The sequence below is a fragment of the Carcharhinus amblyrhynchos genome, chromosome 3 (genome assembly GCF_965287045.1).
Source record: "Carcharhinus amblyrhynchos chromosome 3, sCarAmb.v2.hapA, whole genome shotgun sequence".
NCBI lineage: Eukaryota > Metazoa > Chordata > Chondrichthyes > Carcharhiniformes > Carcharhinidae > Carcharhinus > Carcharhinus amblyrhynchos.
The window spans coordinates 75,796,576-75,811,792 of NC_137326.1; the positions used below are offsets into that span (position 1 = coordinate 75,796,576).

General features: G+C 42.4%; 1 protein-coding gene across 5 annotated transcripts in view; it reads left to right on the top strand.

Moving 5' to 3' along the window:
- pigx (phosphatidylinositol glycan anchor biosynthesis, class X) overlaps nucleotides 1-15,217 on the top strand; it is a 53,054-nt gene that overhangs the window by 1,160 nt on the left and 36,677 nt on the right. For all 5 annotated transcript variants that reach the window (XR_013886316.1, XR_013886314.1, XR_013886315.1 and 2 more), the window contains exons 2-3: nucleotides 4,800-4,878; nucleotides 9,221-9,356. Coding sequence is in view for 2 of the 5 variants with exons in the window: in XM_080185338.1 (XP_080041464.1) it covers nucleotides 4,800-4,878; nucleotides 9,221-9,356 (215 nt within the window). In the remaining 3 variants the exon portion in view is untranslated. The remainder of the gene's footprint in view (nucleotides 1-4,799; nucleotides 4,879-9,220; nucleotides 9,357-15,217) is intronic.

Genomic DNA, 15,217 nt, shown 5'->3' on the forward strand with positions numbered 1-15,217 from the left:
TATTCACTAGAGTTTAGAAGAGTAAAAGGGGATCTCATAGAAACTTATTTAATTCTAACAGCGTTAGACAGGGTAAATTCAGGAAAAAATGTTCTTGATGGTGGGGAATCAGAACTAGAGATCACAAACTAGGCTTGTACTCGTTAGAGTTTAGAAGAACGAGGGGAGATCTCATTGAGACATATAAGATGATGAATGGGATGGATAGGATAGAGGTGGAGAGGCTCTTCCCGCTCAGAAAGGACAGTAGGACTAGAGGGCACAGCCTCAAGATAAAGGGGGGGTGGTTTAGAACGGAGTTAAGGAGGAACTTCTTCACTCAAAGGGTGGTGAATCTCTGGAATTCTCTGCCCATTGAAGTGGTGGAGGCTGCCTCGCTAAATATATTTAAGACGCGGGTTGATAGGTTTTTGATAGGCAAGGGGATTAAGGGTTATGGGGAGAGGGTGGGAATGTGGAACTGAGATACGACAGATCAGCCGTGATCTTATTGAATGACGGGGCAGGCTCGAGGGGCTAGATGGCCTACTCCTGCTCCTATTTCTTATGTTCTTATAGTTTGAGGATAACGGACTGAGGTGAGACAAAATTTCTTCACCCAGAGAGTGGTGAATCTGTGGAATTCACCACCACAGAAAGTAGTTGAGGCCAAAACGTTGTGTGATTTCAAGAAGAAATTAGATATAGCTCTTTGGGCTAAAGAGTTCAAGGGATATGGGGAAGGCAGAATCTGGGTTTTGTATTTGATGATCAGTCATGATTAAAATGAGTGGTGGAGCAGGGTCGAAGGGCCAAATGGCCTACTCCTGCTTCTATTTTCTATGCATGTTTCTATGTAAGCACATGCTATCTGTTGTTAGATCCCTCAAAAACCATATCTACCTACGCAATAGCAATGCTAAAAAGAATTGTATATGTGCGTGGATGACCAGAGACTAAAGCACAATCCCTACCCTAACATACTTGGGAATGACTCTAAACAGGACTTGTTTTGGGAACATTTAAAGGATACAGCAGAAAAGATCAAAACCTGAAACAACCTACTAACCAAACTTCTTGGATCCATGTGGGGTGCTGCTGTCACAACACACGGGATCTCAGGATTTGTCCTGACATATTCCTCAGTGGATGACTGCACACTTATTTGCCAAAGGTCATCTCACACTCAATTTGTTGATGCTCAATTGTATCCAACATTGTGCACCATAGCTGGAACTGTCTGCTCAACATCTCTCCCCTGGCTTCCTGTCCCTGCAAACATCATTATGCCTCACATACGCTTACTGATGAAAACCCACAAGCTTGTTGAAATTATCCATGCTGCACCATGCGTATGTCTCCATGATAACATGTTCAGCCCACCTATTGCCCACTTTCCATTTAACATCCTAACAGAACACCCTTTCTTTGCAAGATCTATCAGCAGACAGATATACTTTAGATTAATGAATGGGCAACACAAGATGACACTAATAAGTTCCTTGCGATAAACCATTCGGTCGAATAGCAGGCTTTGCGCTGCTACAGCGATAATGGTCCTTGCTAAAAAAGCTTCAGGAAAGTCCAGGGCTTATCTGCAGTCACCCTTCACTACTGGGAACAAACCTTAAATTTTGGTGTGGTAATCATAATTTCAAGCATCCAGACAGGGATTGGAACCCTCAGATTAAATGTCTGATGCTTTATAGGCTAAATCATCCAGGCTCCCAGTTTGCTGTTTTGGCATGCCCATTTTGTCAGTCTGCCAAATTTGGTTGCTGCCTTTCTGGTGTATTTGCCGAGGCCTTCAGCAAGGGACAGGTTGTCTGTTGTCATAAATCCAGGGAGTGCAATTTGTTCATTGCTTCCAGCAGATTTTCATTGAGTCTGATCACAGATGGAGACAAATAGCCTAACCCAAATATTGATGTTTCCTTGACACTGATGATGAGGGAAAAAATGACACTGGTATGGGCAGACAATCCATGAGTCTTTCAAGTTGGTCCTCTGTCTGAGCAACTGCTGTGGCATCATCAACATCAGGTTCCTGATCAGAACATGCACTTTTGAAATAAAAACAAAAAATGCTGGAAAGCTCAGCAGGTCTGGCAGCATCTACAGAAACAAAAAACAGTGTTAACATTTTGAATCCCTATGACTCTTCCTCAGAGAGAGACGGGGTGTTGGAGGGGGAGGGAGAGGCTGAGACAGTGGATGCCAATGAGGGGGACAGAGAGGGAGACGGGGGGAGTTGAGTGGGAAGATTGAGAGACACATCAAGGATCAGTAAGGATTGGGAAGAGACATTGCGGGAGTCAACGTGGGAGAGTGAAAGTGCATGCAGAGTCAGTGAGGGAGGGAGCGACAGTGAGAATGCAGGAGTCATCAAGGGAGGGAGAATGAGTGTGTGCAGGAAGAAAGGGAGGGAGAGAGACAGGGAATACAATTCAGGGTCCCAAGTTTAGTGAACACAGTGCTGACACTCTGGATTTCAGAGAATGCGTAGTGCTTCCATCACCAACCCTCAGGTCTCCCTGTTACAGCACTATTAAAATTGTAGCATTCAGTTTATATTGCCTTTCCTTATTCTTCCTTTTAAAATGCATCACTTCACTCTTCTCTATTAAGTTTCACCTGCCAGGTTTCTGCCCATTGCATCCGTCCGTACTTTTCTCAATTCTTATTTCTTGAATTATTTCCAAGTCCAGATATATAACAAAATGGCACGGTAGCACAGTGGTTAGCACTGATGCTTCACAGCTCCAGGGATTGGGTTTGATTCCTGGCTTGGGTCACTGTCTGTGGAGTTTGCACATTCTCCTCGTGTCTGCATGGGTTTCCTCTGAGTGCTCCAGTTTCCTCCCACAGTCCAAAGATGTGCGGGTTAGGTTGATTGGCCATGCTTAAATTGCCCCTTAGTGTCCTGAGTTGCGTAGGTTAGAGGATTAGTGGGTAAAATATGTAAGAATATGGGGATAGGGCTTGGGTGGGATTGTGGTCAGTGTAGACTCGGTGGACTGAATGGCCGCTTTCTGTACTGTAGGGTTTCTATGATTCTATGACTGGTCATAATGTTGGGGAACGCCTGGGAACACCACCTTTTACGAGCTAATTTTGATTCCATGTGCTTTAAAACTTTATCAGATGCTTTTTGGAAATCCATACACAATTGACCTACCTTCATCAACCTTCTCCGTGACTTTAAGAACTCAGTGTGTCAAAAGTTAGTGATCAGCTCAAAAAGGAACTTTTTTCTGCTTGTTAGTGAAATATCAACAATATGCTTTGTCTGTATAGCACGCATGAAACAATACTTTTCACTGTGTCCCAATACATGTGACAATAGTAAATCAAATCAAATCAAAGTGTCGTTATGTTCAGCCAGAGGAAAGGATGGTTCAAATATCAACTAGCTATACAGATAGGGAGCCATTATTCTCCCTTCAATTTATAACATGACAACAATGTTTGAAGAAAGATTTGCACTTATAAAGCATCTTATTATCTCCAGACATCCCAAAGCATTTTACGCTTAATGAGATACTTTTGAAGTGCAGTTACTGACATAATGTAGTAAACGTGGCAACTAATTTGTGCGAGGCAAGGTTCCACAAAGAGCAATGTTAAGTTTATTTATTCATGTCTCAAGTAGGCTTGTGTTAACCCCGCAGTGAAGTTACTGTGAAAATCCCCTAGTTGCCGCACTTCAGCGCCTGTTCGGATACACTGAGGGAGAATTTGGCGTGGCTAATGCATCTAACCCACATGTCTTTTGTATTGTGGGAGGAAACTGGAGCACTGGAGAAAACCCATGCAGACATGGGGAGAATTTGCAGACTCTGCACAGGCAGTGACCCAAGCTGGGATTTGAACCCGCGTCCCTGGTGCTGTGAAGCAGCAGTGCTAGCCACCACGTGGCCTGAGTGGTAATGACCTGACATTTCTTTTAGCGATGTTGATTGAGGGATAAATATCAGCCAGGATAACAGGAATAATTAGCTTGCTGTTCTTAAAGAGAGTGCCATAGTTTACTTGTGAGGACAGACAGTTCAACATCTTATCAGAGGGGAAAATGGCCTCTCTGACAATGCAACACTCCTTCAGTACAACATTCAAACATAAGCCTTGATTCTTGTGCTAAAATCTCCTAAGGTGAATGCTACCAACTGAACAGGGCTGTTCCTTGAAAATCAACTTAATTGCCTGATAAAAGCAAAAATCCCTGCAATATAAAATCTCCCACTTTCTATGCCTTTTAGCTTTGACAGAGTCATCTGGACTTGAAACGTGAGTTCTTTTCTCTCCTTACAGATGCTACTAGACCTGCTGAGATTTTCTGGCATTTTGTCCAATGATGTCATTGTCTATTAGTTGCTTTGGGATGCCCTACAGTCATCAAAGATGTTACATAATGCAAATGTTATCTACCTCCTTTCCCTCTCTTTCAAGCCTTTTCTCAAATAATTTGATCAATCAACCTCTTATACATATCATTCTGACAATTTTCTAAATGTTGTTTAGCCATTTGCTACATCTTTCGTATTTGAATCTGTCTTCAGTTCTACTTCTAGAATTCCAGTAGCAAGCCTTTAGATTTTTAGAATTCAGTGTGGTTATTTCTTTGTTTGGGAAGAAAATTTTCTCCACAATGTGCTGTTGCGGTGTTAGTGCGAGAAGAGAACACAGATGGGAAATCTGTGAGTAACATGAAAATTAAGAAAACCATATTCTTTGCTTGGAATTTCTTAAATTTTAACAAGTTTTTTTTAACCTGTTAAATAAAGTCAAGAATCGAACGCTTACTGTTCTTGTTTATACAGGCACAGATCCATTATACGCTGAACCCCAGCTGCAATCAGTGAGTTTGAACAGAAGCATTATAAAGAATGGATTTCATAGGTAAGAGGTGTAAGAATATGGGTATGTTTCCACATTTTAATACAGGATAGCTAATATAAGCAGAATTAGTGAAAGTAGTGTGCTCAAAAATCTTATCTTTTGATCATACTGAAACTCATAAAATTGTAGAATTTGTAACAGAATTTCAGAGCTGATGACTTTGCACTTTGTAAGGAAACACATATACAAGTTATTAAATAGAATCAGCTAGCTGGTATTATATAGCATTACATAACATTAGACGGGAAGTTTTGGGTTAAAACCAAAGGAGGGCAGTGTACAGTAGTATTAGACAGGCATTTCTCACAGTGAGGAGGGAAGGGGAGGAGGAGAGTGCAGAAGAAATTTCAATTATCAGTGTATATTGGGGAAAAATTAGTTCTCTGGCAATATATTTTGAAAGCGAAAAAACATCAAAGGTGTATACAGTGGAAGGTGAAAACTAATGAACTAAATTAATAGCAATTGGGTCACAGGATTCACACAGGGAGGTTGTGATAATACAACAATAAACACATTTATTCCGTGTAATTTAGTTTAAGAGTGCAACTCACTGATCTCTGAATATACAATCCAATATCCTCTTTTTGAGGTTAGTTATATGTTAATTAGGAGGACCCAGGTCCAGTGCTGGAAGAGTCTCTCCAGACTTTTCCCTTCTCCAACATGTATGAGTTTCTAGCTATTTGTGTAAATGGTCAGTGGAGTGAATGAGCTAACTGACCATGGTACAGGAGACCATTCAAGTCAAGGAGAGGAAAGGAATATAGTTATGATGGGTGACTATATAGTCAGGGGAGAGATGCTGTCATGTTATCTTATTCCTAAAGAGCTAGGAACTAATTGCTTGGAAGACAGTGCGACCAGAATGCCACATTTACTGCACTACAGTCAGCTGCTGAACAACAATGCATCAGTACACCAATGAGAACAGTTTCTCCCTATCTACTCTATCCAGACCACTCATGATTTTGAATACCTCTATTTAATCTTTCAGCTGCTCTTTTCTAAGGAAACAGTCCCAAATTCCCCAATCTTTGCACATACTGAAGTTCCTTTTGATTTGATTTATTATTGTCATATGTATTGGTGTACAGTGAAAAGTATTGTTTCACTTTACAGTGCACTATACAGACAAAGCATACTATTCACAGAGAAGGAAAGGAGAGAGAGGGATTAGAATGTAGTGTTACAGTCATAGCTAGTGTGTAGGAAAAGTTCAACTTAATGCAGGGTAGGTCCATTCGAAAGCCTGATGGCAGTAGGGACAAAGCTGTTCTTGAGTGGGTTGGTACGTGACCTCAGACTTTTGTATCTCTTTCCTGACAGAAGAAGATGGAAGTGAGCATGTCTGGGGTACTTGGGGTCCTTAATTATGCTGGCTGCTTTGCCAAGACAGCGGGAAGTGTGGACAGAGTTGAAAGATGGGAGGCTGGTTTGCGTGATGGATTGGGTATGTTCATGACCTTTTGTAGTTCTTTGCAGTCTTGGGCAGAACAGGAGCCATACCAACCTGTGATACAACCAGAAAGAATGCTTTCTATGGTGCATCTGTAAGAGTTGGTATGGTTGTAGCTAACATGCCAAATTTCCTTAGTCTTCTGAGAAAGTAGAGGCATTGGTGGGCTTTCTTAACTATAGTGTCAGCATGGGGGTCACCAGGACCAGGACAGGTTACTGATGATCTGGACACCTAAAAACATGAAGCTCTCAACCATTTCTCCTTCATTCCCATTGATGTAGACAGGGGCATGTTCTCCACTACGCTTTCTAAAGTCAATAACAATCTCCTTCGTTTTGTTGACTTTGGGGGAGAGATTATTGTCATCACACCAATTCACCAATTTTTCTATCTCATTCTATCTCGTCATTGTTTAAGATCGAGTTGGAGGGGAATTTGGCCGCACAGTCATAGACGTAAAAGGAGTATAGTAGGGGCTGAAGTCACAGCCTTATGGAGCACTGGTGTTGAAGATGATCGTGGAGGAGGTGTTGTTGCCTATCCTTATTGATTGTGATCTGTGGGTTAGGAAGTTCAGGATCCAGCTGCAGAGGGAAGAGCCAAGGCCCAGGTCACAGTGTTTGAAGATGAATTTCATAGGAATAATGGTGTTGAAGGCTGAACTATAATCAATAAATAAAAGCCTGACATATCCCTGGAACTACTGTAACAAGTCACAAAGTCGGAGAGCAAATGACATGTTGGTCTTTGTTACAGAAAAATTGGAGTATACAAGTAAAGTACTTCAATTGTAGAGAGCCTTCATGAGACCATGGTCCGATATTGCCATTGCGTTGTGCCCATTTTTGCGTGTGCAAACCTGGTAAAGTTGGGCTTGAGGCAAGTGGGGTGATTCGTGCCTGCCTCTGTGCCCCCTTTACCAAGACCTGAAAATGGCCGCAATCGGACCGTACATTAAAGGAGCGCAATGATCGTTTAAATGCATTTGCGTGTATTTAAATTGACTTAATGGGCTGCATGCCTAACTTTACTGGGACTTCCTCCTTTAACACCACGTTTGCCCATCCAGAATCAGTGCGAAACAGACATGCACAATATAAATCCCATTTGGGCACTCTATCAGTGAGGGTTAGCGAGGAAGTAAGTGCGGAGCATCTAATGGATTTCTGCTTGAGATCGTTGGTGGTCCAATAGCTCTCTGCTTGATCATTTGTGTGGGGGGGATGGAAGGTGGGTCTGCTGCCACTCTTCTTTTCCCCACTGATCACAGCAGGGGGGTGGTCCACTGCCACTCTGCCTGTGATCAGTGGGGGAAATGGAGGAGGGTCTGCTGCCACACTGCCTGTGATGAGCAGGGTTGGGGTGGGGAGAGGGTCTGCTGCCACTCTGCCTGTGATCAGTGGGGGGAAGGGGGATTTGCTGCTGCTCTGCCTGTCATCAGTGGGGGGTGGTCCATTGCCACTCCACCTGTGATCAGTTGGGGGGGTGGTCCGCTTCCAGTCTGCACGTGATCAGTGGGGGACAAAAAGGGGACGGACCTGTGATCAGCCTGGATGGGGCTTTGGGGCAATGTTTGTGCAGGCCAGGGGGAGGCATTATCTGGCCTGGGAGGGATGGGGAAGCAGCATTCTATCACTTTTTTTTCTGCGCATGTGTAGTTGGAGGCTCCAATCACAGCTGCAGGGTTTTGGGCGCATTGCAAGCTTGTGCAGCACAATTCGGAATCATTGATATTTTTGCAGGCAGAGTATGTATGGGGGCGCCTGAGAACGGGTCTAAAAGTTGGATCTAAACACTCCCAGTTTCAAGTCCACCCAGCACTTAAAATCAAAATAGGGTCCTCCATCTGGAGTACTGTGCAGTTTTGCTTTCCTTACCTGAAGATGGATATAATTGCCCCACCAGAGGGAGCACAACATGTGTTTGCCAGATTGATTTCCTCAGGTTCACTAAAAAGAGACATTGAATTGATTATACTCGCGTTGTCTAGAGTTTCATAAAATGTGAAATGATCTAATTGAGACATATAAAATTCTTATGGGTCCCGAAAGGGAAGATGCCAAAAGGCTGTTTCCCTTGGTTGGAGATTAGGGGTCACCGTCTCACAATAGGTGGTCAGCCATTTAGGTTCAAATGAGGAGAAATTTCTTCATTTAAGGTGGTGTGAATCTTTTGGAATTCTGTGTTCCAGAAAGCTGTTTAGTATACTTAACTTAAAGTTCAAGATCTTAGGATACTAAGGAAATCGAGGGACGTGGTGGTAATGCAAGAAGCTGTAGCTGGACTAAACAGTCAGTCAGGATCATGCTGAATGGTGGTGCAGGTTCAGTGGGCCAAATGATCTACTCCTTTTCCTATTTTGTAAATTTTTATGCAGCAATGGTAATATCTCCTAGGATATTTGAGTATTTTGGTACATAAAACTTAAATTTGCCGCACATGAGAGATTGTTTTATTATTTCATTGGCTTAACTTAATAAAGAATATTAATCCGCCATTGTCAGCGGTTCCCTATACCTTGAACCTATATGACAGTATCTTGTATAAATCCAGGAAAGACCAAACCTTTCCTTCAACCATCATTCTCTACCAATTTTACACTCCGTGCTTCTATTCCTGTCCTATATCATGATGCAATATGTTTCCATGCAGACCAGGCAGAATCATGGATCTTCTGTTCTAATGGTTCAATACTGTGCAATTTCTTCATTCACTGAGCCAGAGGAGAATTCCAAAAATGTTTCAAGATTGAAGCAAAATATGGAACATGAGAAAATAAATCTAGATGTCTTTCATTCTTTGTGGTTAATTTGGAGAATACATTGAACAGGTAAGAGTCTGACTTATTGTGACTAATTGACCACTTGTTAATTTTTGTAGAGAGTTAGTAATGGATATTGACCTTGATGAAGGTGTTCACCAGGACTGTTGCATTAGGATTGAGGCGCAGTTACCCCAAGGAGTTTACGTGGATCCATTTGAGCTTGCGTCACTACGAGAGCATAAGAGTGAAGAGGTATGATTGCTTTATTTATCATTTTTAAAAGGACGAGATAGTAGTATCGTAATCTTGCTTAGTTACTTCTGGTCACTTTGTGGAAAAGCATATCCTACTCCCTCACAGTGACAATGTTAATGTTATAATCCATCTCTCATAGAGATAATGGAAGACTTGAGGGGGTAGGTGGAGGAGAAGCATGGCACCAGGGATTCAAACGTCGAGTTCCGGAAAAGATGGGGGCAAATTTGGGACATTGCAATACTTTCAAGGACTTTGGTGAGGAAAGGGAGGTTGGAGATAGGATGGTGGGTCAAGGTGTGGTGCTCTGAGGAGAGGGGATGATTATGGCAGATTTGAATGACAAAGGGACAGAACCTAAGGAGAGACAACTGTTAACAATATCAACTAGCCTGGGAGCCAGGAGAGAAAGTTGGGTTGGAAGGTGATGCATCCAGTGGTAGAAAATGGGTTTAAATAATCTTTAGGTGCAAGAGTTATCAGTCAAAGAGCATTATAAAAGCTGTGTATGACTATAACATTGCCTGAAGTTGGATTTAAGGTATGTCATTTCTTTATTATCTCTAAATTATCAGACTGCTTATCTGATGAGCAGGAATTTCCTCCCTTTTAAATGCTGGAAAGACTGAAAGCAATTCTTCAGTCCCTACCATAATTCCACTCCCATGCAACCCTCTGCAGCCCTCCCCCAGGCAACTGTCTGAGAGTAAACCAGGAAGTTTGCAACTCCTGTGGTATCTTTGACCCTGAGACAAGCTTCCAACCATATATCAGTATCTCTAGGATCATTTACTTCCTCCTTTACTTGAATTCCCCTCACCTTGCCACAGCACCTTCCTTGCTGAAACCCTCATCAACCCATAGACTTGACAATTCTAACAGATTCCTGGATGACCAGGAATGGCAATTGAACATCCAGGAATATTTAGTATTTAGGAAGGGCAGGCAAAAAAGAAAATGTGGTAGGGTTGCATTGCTGGTTAAAGAGGAAGTTATTGTAATAGTGAGGAAAAATAAAAACTCCAACAATGTGGAATCTGTGTGGGGAGCTGATAAACACAAAGGGGCAAAAAGCATTAATGGGAGGCGTATTGTGTATAGACCCCAAAACTGTAGTGGTGATGTTGGGGATGGCACTAAACCAGAGACTAGAGACATATGTGATAAAGAAATATCTGTAATTATGGGTGACTTTAATCTGCGTCTGGACTCGACAAATCAAATTAGTAATAAACAAAGAGGAGGAATTCCTGGAGTGTGATCAGGATGGTTTTTCAGACAATATGTTGAAGAACCAACTAGAGAACAGACCATCCTAGACTGGTATTGTGTAATGAGAAAGGAATAATTGGCAGTCTAGTTGTGCACAGACCCCTGGGGATGAGTAACTGTAATATGATGGAATTCTTCACCAAGATGGAGTGATGCAGTTGATTCTGAGGCTAGGGACCTGAAACTACAACTAGCAAGTTGGCTATGATGGATTGGAAAAAGTTACTTAAAAGGGATGATTGTAGATGGGCAATAGCTAACATTCAAAGAGCGCATGGTGAACTGCAACAATTGTCATTCCTGTCTGATACAAAAATTAAATGGGAAAGGTGGCCAAGCCATGGCTTACAAGGGAAGTTAGAAATAGAGTTAGATTCAAGGAGCAGGCACACAAATTGGCCAGAAAAAACAGCAGGCCTGAAGATTGGGAGCAGTTTAGAATTCAGCAAAGGAGGACAAAGGGAACAAATAAGTGGAACATAGAGTATGAAAGTACACTTGCGGAGAGCATAAAAACTGACTAAAAGCTTCTACAAGTATGTGAAGAGTAAAAGATTGGTGAAGCCAAATGTAGGTCCCTTACAGTCATAAGTGGGGGCATTTATCATAGGGAACAAAAAATGGCTGACCAACTAAATGCATACTTGGTTCACAAAGGACACAAATAACATGCCAGAATGTTGGGGAACACAGAATTTAGTAAGAGGGAGGAACTGAAGGAAATTAATATTACTAGGGAAATGGTGTTGTTGCTAATGTTACGCCGCTGTTTAAAAAGGGTAGCAGGCAAAAGGCAGGGAATTATAGGCCGGTTAGTTTAACATCTGTTGTCGGAAAAATGCTTGAATCTGTCATCAAAGAAGAAATAGCGAGGCACCTTTAGAAGAATTGTTTGATAGAGCAGATGCAGCATGGATTCGTTAAGGGGAAGTCGTGTCTGACCAATTTATTGGAATTCTATGAGGATGTGACTAGTGCGGTGAACGGAGGGGAACCGGTGGATGTGGTGTTTCTCGATTTTCAGAAGGCGTTTGATAAGGTGCCGCACAAAAGGTTGCTACAGAAGGTTAGGGGGCATGGAGTTGGGGGTAAGGTGTTAGCGTGGATAGAGGATTGGCTATCTAATAGGAGGCAGAGAGTAGGTATCAATGGGTGCTATTCGGATTGGCAGTTGGTGACTAGTGGAGTGCCCCAGGGATCGGTGCTGGAGCCTCAGCTATTTACCATTTATATAGATGATCTGGAGGAGGGAGCTGAATGTAGGGTGTCGAAATTTGCTGATGACACGAAGATAAGTGGAACAGCAAATTGTGCGGAGGGTGTAGAAAGTCTGCAGAGGGATCTGGATAGGCTGAGCGAGTGGGCGAGGACCTGGCAGATGGAATACAATGTTAGCAAGTGTGAGGTTATCCACTTTGGCAGGAATCATAGTAGGAGGGACTGCTATTTAAAGGGTGAAAAGCTGCAGCATGCTCCAGTGCTGAGGGACCTGGGGGTCCTTGTACATGAGTCGCAAAAACCCAGCCTACAGGTGCAGCAGGTGATCAGGAAGGCAAATGGGATGCTGGCCTTCATAGCGAGGGGGATTGAATATAAAAGCAGGGAGGTCTTGCTGCAACTGTCCAGGGCACTGGCGAGGCCGCAGCTGGAGTACTGTGTGCAGTTTTGGTCGCCGCACTTGCGCAAGGATATTTTGGCCTTGGAGGGAGTGCAGAGGAGGTTCACTAGGCTGATACTGGAGTTGAGGGGGCTGAACTATGAAGAGAGGCTGAATAGACTGGGCTTGTACTCATTGGAGTTTAGAAGGATGAGGGGGGATCTTATAGAGACGTATAAGATGATGAAGGAGATGGATAGGGTAGAAGTAGAGAGATTCTTCCCGCTCAGAAAGGACAGCAGGACTAGAGGGCACAGCCTCAAGATAAGGGGGGTGCAGTTTAGAACGGAGTTGAGGAGGAACTTCTTCACTCAAAGGGTGGTGAATCTCTGGAATTCTCTGCCCGTTGAAGTGGTGGAGGCTACCTCACTAAATGTACTTAAGACACGGGTAGATAGGTTTTTGGTAGGCAAGGGGATTAAGGATCATGGGGAGAAAGCGGGAAAGTGGAACTGAGCCACTTCAGATCAGCCATGAGCTTATTGAATGGCGGGGCAGGCTTGAGGGGCTAGATGGCCTACTCCTGCTCCTATTTCTTATGTTCTTATATTGATAGGATTGAAGGTTGATAAATCCCCAGCACCTGATAATCTACGTCTCATAGTAATTTAGGAAGTGGCACTCGAAATAGTGGATGCATTGGTGGTCATCTTCCAAGATTCTATGGACTCTAGAACAGTTCCTACAGATTGGAGGGTAGCTAATATTAACCCCACTATTTAAAAAGGAAAGAAGAGGGAAAATAGGGAATTATAGAATAGTCAGCCTGACGTTAGTAGTGGGTCCATCATCAAAGATTTAATAGCAGTGCACTTGGAAAATGGGCAGGATTGGACAGGGTTAGCAGGGATTTATGAAAGGGAAGTCATGCTTGACAAATCTTCTGTAATCCTTCGAGGATGTAACTAAGAGTTGATGAGGGAGAACCAGCGGATGTGCTTTTCTGAGATTTCAGAAGGCTTCGATAAGGCCCCACAGAAAAGACTAGCATGTAAAATTAAAGTATGTGGGACTGAGACAGGTAGAAAACTGGATAACAGATGGGAAACAAAGCATAAGAATAAATGGATCTTTTTCCAAGTGGCAGGCAGTGACTAGTGGGACCTCAGCTATTCACAATGTATATTGTAGATGTAATATCATCAAATTTGGAGGTGACACAAAGCTGGGTGGGAGGTTATCCACTTTGATAGCAAATACAGGAGTGCAGATTATCTGAATGCCCTCTTTCAATCTATAGCTAATGTGTAACAAAACCTGGATGTCCTTCTACACCAATCTCTGAAGGGAAGCATGCAGGTGGTCATGAAGGCAAATGGTATGTTGGCCTTCATAGTGAGGGGATTTGAATACAGAAGCAGATTGCTGCAATTATACAGGGCCTTGTTGAAATTATACCTGGAATATTATGTACAGTTTTGGTCTCCTTATTTGAGGAAGGATGTTCTTGCTATGGAGACAGTGCAAGAAGGTTTACCAGCCTGATTGCTGGAATGGGAGGACTGACATATGAGGAGAGATTGAGCCAATTTAGGATTATATGGAGTTTTGAAGAATGAGAGGATCTCCTAGAAATCTATAAAATTCTAATGGGGCTAGAAAGGGTAGAAACAGGAAGGATGTTCCCAATGGTTGGGTAGTCCAGAATTAGGGTCACAGCCTGACGATGCGGGTAGACCATTTAGAACTGAGATGAGGAGAAATTTCTTCACCCGAAGAGTAGTAAGCCTGTGGAATTCAGTACCACAAAACTTTTTGAGTATGTTTTCAAGAAGAAATTAGATATAACTCTTGGGGCTAAAGGGATTAAAGGATATAGAGGAAAAGTGGGAACAGGTTGTGGAGTTGGATGATCAGCTATGATCATAATGAATGGTGGAGCAGTCTTGAAGAGACAAATGGCCTACACCTATTTTCTACGCTTCTACTCTCTGCAAGCTTGAGGTCATCTAAAACTCTGCCTGTGTACTAACACTAAATCCCATTCGCATTTCACTGCTATTCTTGCTGACCTTTTCTGGCTACTGGTTAGGTATTAGTTCATTCTTGTTTTTAAATTCCACCATGACCTTGCACCTCCTTTATTTCTATTTTCCCCCAGGCCAACACTCTCGATATGTGGTTCTCCATTTCTGGCTTCTCTAGCATGCCTGATTTTAATTGCTACATCATTGGTGGTCTTACCTTCAGCTGTCTGGGGTATAAGCCTTGAATTCTCTCTTTTAAACTTTTGACTCTCTAACTCCTTTAAGACACTCCTTAAAATCTATTCTTTAGATGACCAAGCTTTTGGTCATCTGCTCTAATATCTCTTTATGTGGCTTGGTGTTTAATAATTTCTCTGTGAAGCAAATGGGGTGTTTTTACTACATTAAGGTGCTATGTAAGTACAATTTGTTGGATAAAACTGCAGTATCACCAAGCAAAGTCAAGTACTGCATATATTAAATTCAAGGTAATGTTCCATACACTGCCCCATTCAGTAATTCCTGATCCAAGTATGGAACAAGGTGGACATAAGTTGTATCTAAGGTATATTATTTCTACCATCAGGCATTGTTATAGAGCATTATAAAGACTGTGATAGGACTTTGATAGCTTCACCTGACATGCATTTAGATGTGTTTTCCACATATACTGCCTGTTGCTGATTTTATTGAGGCCTGTAAGTCAATTGCTGCTATGTTTTGGTGCTGACATCATGACACCATTATGCCCAAATTTTCTTTTTAGAGACATCCTGCGATAGCTATGTCTGCTGCTGTACCTTGCACAATAAATGCAGGATAGCTTTTCATTTAGGTTCTTTTCGAAGTCTTGTTATAATGATGCACTTTCAAAGACTTTGAATGACAAAGATTTTATTTACAAGGATCGACAAGACCATCAGCATGTCTAACTAGTTTTGGAATACCTCTGCCTAGGAGAA